Source organism: Camelus dromedarius, chromosome X (assembly GCF_036321535.1).
Source record: "Camelus dromedarius isolate mCamDro1 chromosome X, mCamDro1.pat, whole genome shotgun sequence".
Taxonomy (NCBI): domain Eukaryota; kingdom Metazoa; phylum Chordata; class Mammalia; order Artiodactyla; family Camelidae; genus Camelus; species Camelus dromedarius.
In genome coordinates, this window is record NC_087472.1 from 2,144,763 (window position 1) to 2,147,258 (window position 2,496).

Here is a 2,496-nt window from a genome sequence, read left to right on the forward strand (position 1 = left end):
GACCCCAGAACAGAGTCAGTCCTGGGAGGCCATGGGGCGGGAGGACCTCGGGCAGCAGTTCCTGAAATGCGGGTCTCAGAGGGACTGGGGTCTTGGTATGACGGGCGGGGCCTCAGGTGGGCTGAGAGGGGAATCCCAGGTCCTGCCAGGAGTCAAGGTGACCCCGAGGGAGGAGTGAGGGACCCGAGATCCCAGAACAGAGGGGACGCAACCGATCCTGCCCCTGCTGTCAGCCCTGGGAGGCCTCAATGCGGGATGAGCACACGTGGTGTGTCCTGACTTCGGCATCCAGGGCTCAGAGAGACCAGGGACCTATTATCAGGATGGGGCCCTCAGGTGGTTGCAGAGCAGAATCCCAGGTCCCGCTTGGAGTCCCGGTGAGGACCCTGAGTTAGCGCGGACAGGACCTCCCACCCTAGAAGAGTGGGAACCTGCCAGAGCCCAGGCCTCCTGCCAGCACGCGGGTCCAGGGCTGTGCCACAGTGTAGATCCGAGGTCTCCCCTCCTTTCTCTCCCAGGGGCTCCAGACACCGGGAAGGCCTAGGTCTGAGACACGTGTTCTCGGGTCACAGAGCACAGGAGGCTGGCAGTGCCAGGACTGAAGGTGAGGTGTGGGCCCTGAGTGTGTACCCGGGGGCTCCCGGAACAGAGGGGACCCCGCGAGGCCAACGTCCACTCCACACACCCCGTGTTGCCCCCAGAACCTCGGGCTGTGCCGGCTGCACCCTGAGGAGCCGCCTCACTTCCCCCGTCAGGTTCACAGACGACCGTCCACCAGGAGGAGAGCCCCTGTGAGGCCGAGGGCACCCCTGAAGAGGAGACCTGTAAGTAGCCTTTGTCAGAGCCCCCCACGGTGGGTTTCTCAGCCCGGGCCACTGACACTCCCTTTCTTCCCCAGGCCCGTGGGTCCCCATCTGTCACCCCTGCCCTCGCTGCTCTCAGCTGCCCGACACCACTCACCGTGCCTCCCGTTCAGATGCGTGACCTCCACCACACTGAAGCCGACTTTCACGACCCAAGAGAGGCTGAGGATTCCGAGGATGAGCAGGACATTTGGGTTGAGGAGGAGGAGGGCGCATCCCCGTTGTCTCCCTCCTCCTCCTCCTCCTCCTCCTCCTTCTCCTCCTCGTCTTCCTACTCAGTCCTGTTCCTGGGCAGTGGCGAGGAGGTGGCTGATTCTGGGACACCCAGTCCCGCGCAGAGCCCTCAGGGTGTCTGCCCCTCTCCCACAGCCGTGGCAGCCCCTCCCTGGAGCCAGTCGGAAGACAATGGCCTCAGAAGCCAAGGTGAGGAGGGGCCCAGCACCGGGCAGGACCCGGCAGATGCCGAGTCCCGGCTCCACGATGCATTACATTTGATGATGGTTGACCTGATGGGCTTCCTGCTCCACAAGTACCGCACAAAGCAGCCGACCTCAAAAGAGGAAATGCTGAATGCGGTCCTCAGAGATGACCGGGACCACTTCCCTGCGGTCTTGAGCCAAGCCTCTGAGTGTCTGCAGCTGGTCTTTGGGGTGGATGTGAAGGAGGTGGACCCCAGGGAGCACTTGTATGTCCTGGTCCCCACCCTGGGCCTCACCTACGATGGCATGCAGGACGATGGGCAGAGCATTCCCAAGACTGGCCTCCTGCTGATACTTCTGGGTGTGATTGTCCTGGAGGGCGACTTTGCTCCTGAGGAGGCAGTCTGGGGAGCACTTAGCAAGATGGGGCTGTGTGCTGGGAGGGAGCACTTCATCTATGGGGAGCCCAGGGAGCTCATCACCAACGTGTGGGTGCGGGAGGGGTACGTGGAGTACCGGCAGGTGGCCAACAGCGATCCCGCTCGCCACGAGTTCCTGTGGGGTCCCCGGGCCTACACGGAGACCAGCAAGCTGCAAGTCCTGGAACATTTCCTCAGGATCAATAGAAGGGGTCCCAGTTCTTTCCCGTCCCTGTCTGAAGAGCGAGTGAGTGATGAGGAAGAGGGGGCCTGAGCCAGACTTGCAGCTGGGCTCCTTCTAGGCCCCTGTCCGGCAGCTTCTCCTGCCGGGCAGGAAGTGAGGCTGACTCTTCACTGTGTGTCTGAGGAGCAAGGAGTCAGCATCCTAAGTAGTGAGGGCCCGGGCCAGTGGGGGGGACACGGTGTACAGCATCTCTGGGCTCCTGTTCTCTACAATGATATGGAAGTTCATCTTCATTTCCTTTAGTGATGTTTCAGATGTTATTCGTTTTAATAAATATCAATATACTTTATTTTATTATACAGTCTTTTTAAAGATTACATTTTATTTACAGTTATGAGAAAATATTGGTTATATACGCCTTGTTCTGCAATACATTCTTGAACCTTCCTTACACCCAATAGTTTGTACTTCCCACTCCCTCACCCCTGTATTGCCCCTTGCCCCTCACCCCTCCCCACTGGTAATCACTAGTTTGTTCTCTATGAGCCTGCTTCTTCTTTGTTATACTCACTAGTTTGTTGTATTTTTTAGAGTCCACATATAAATTGATA

At 58.8% G+C, this 2,496-nt stretch overlaps 1 protein-coding gene across 1 annotated transcript; it reads left to right on the forward strand.

The window, feature by feature from the left end:
* Positions 1 to 976: 976 nt before the first annotated feature.
* LOC135320179 (melanoma-associated antigen 8-like) lies at positions 977 to 1,975 on the forward strand. The gene has a single exon (XM_064482869.1). The coding sequence runs from the start codon at positions 977 to 979 to the stop codon at positions 1,973 to 1,975; it is 999 nt and encodes a 332-aa protein (XP_064338939.1).
* The last annotated feature ends 521 nt before the right edge of the window (positions 1,976 to 2,496 follow it).

What these genes read in the sequence shown, in the direction of transcription:
- LOC135320179 (XM_064482869.1), top strand. Translation starts at nt 977, where the DNA reads ATGCGTGACCTCCACCACACTGAAGCCGACTTTCACGACCCAAGAGAG.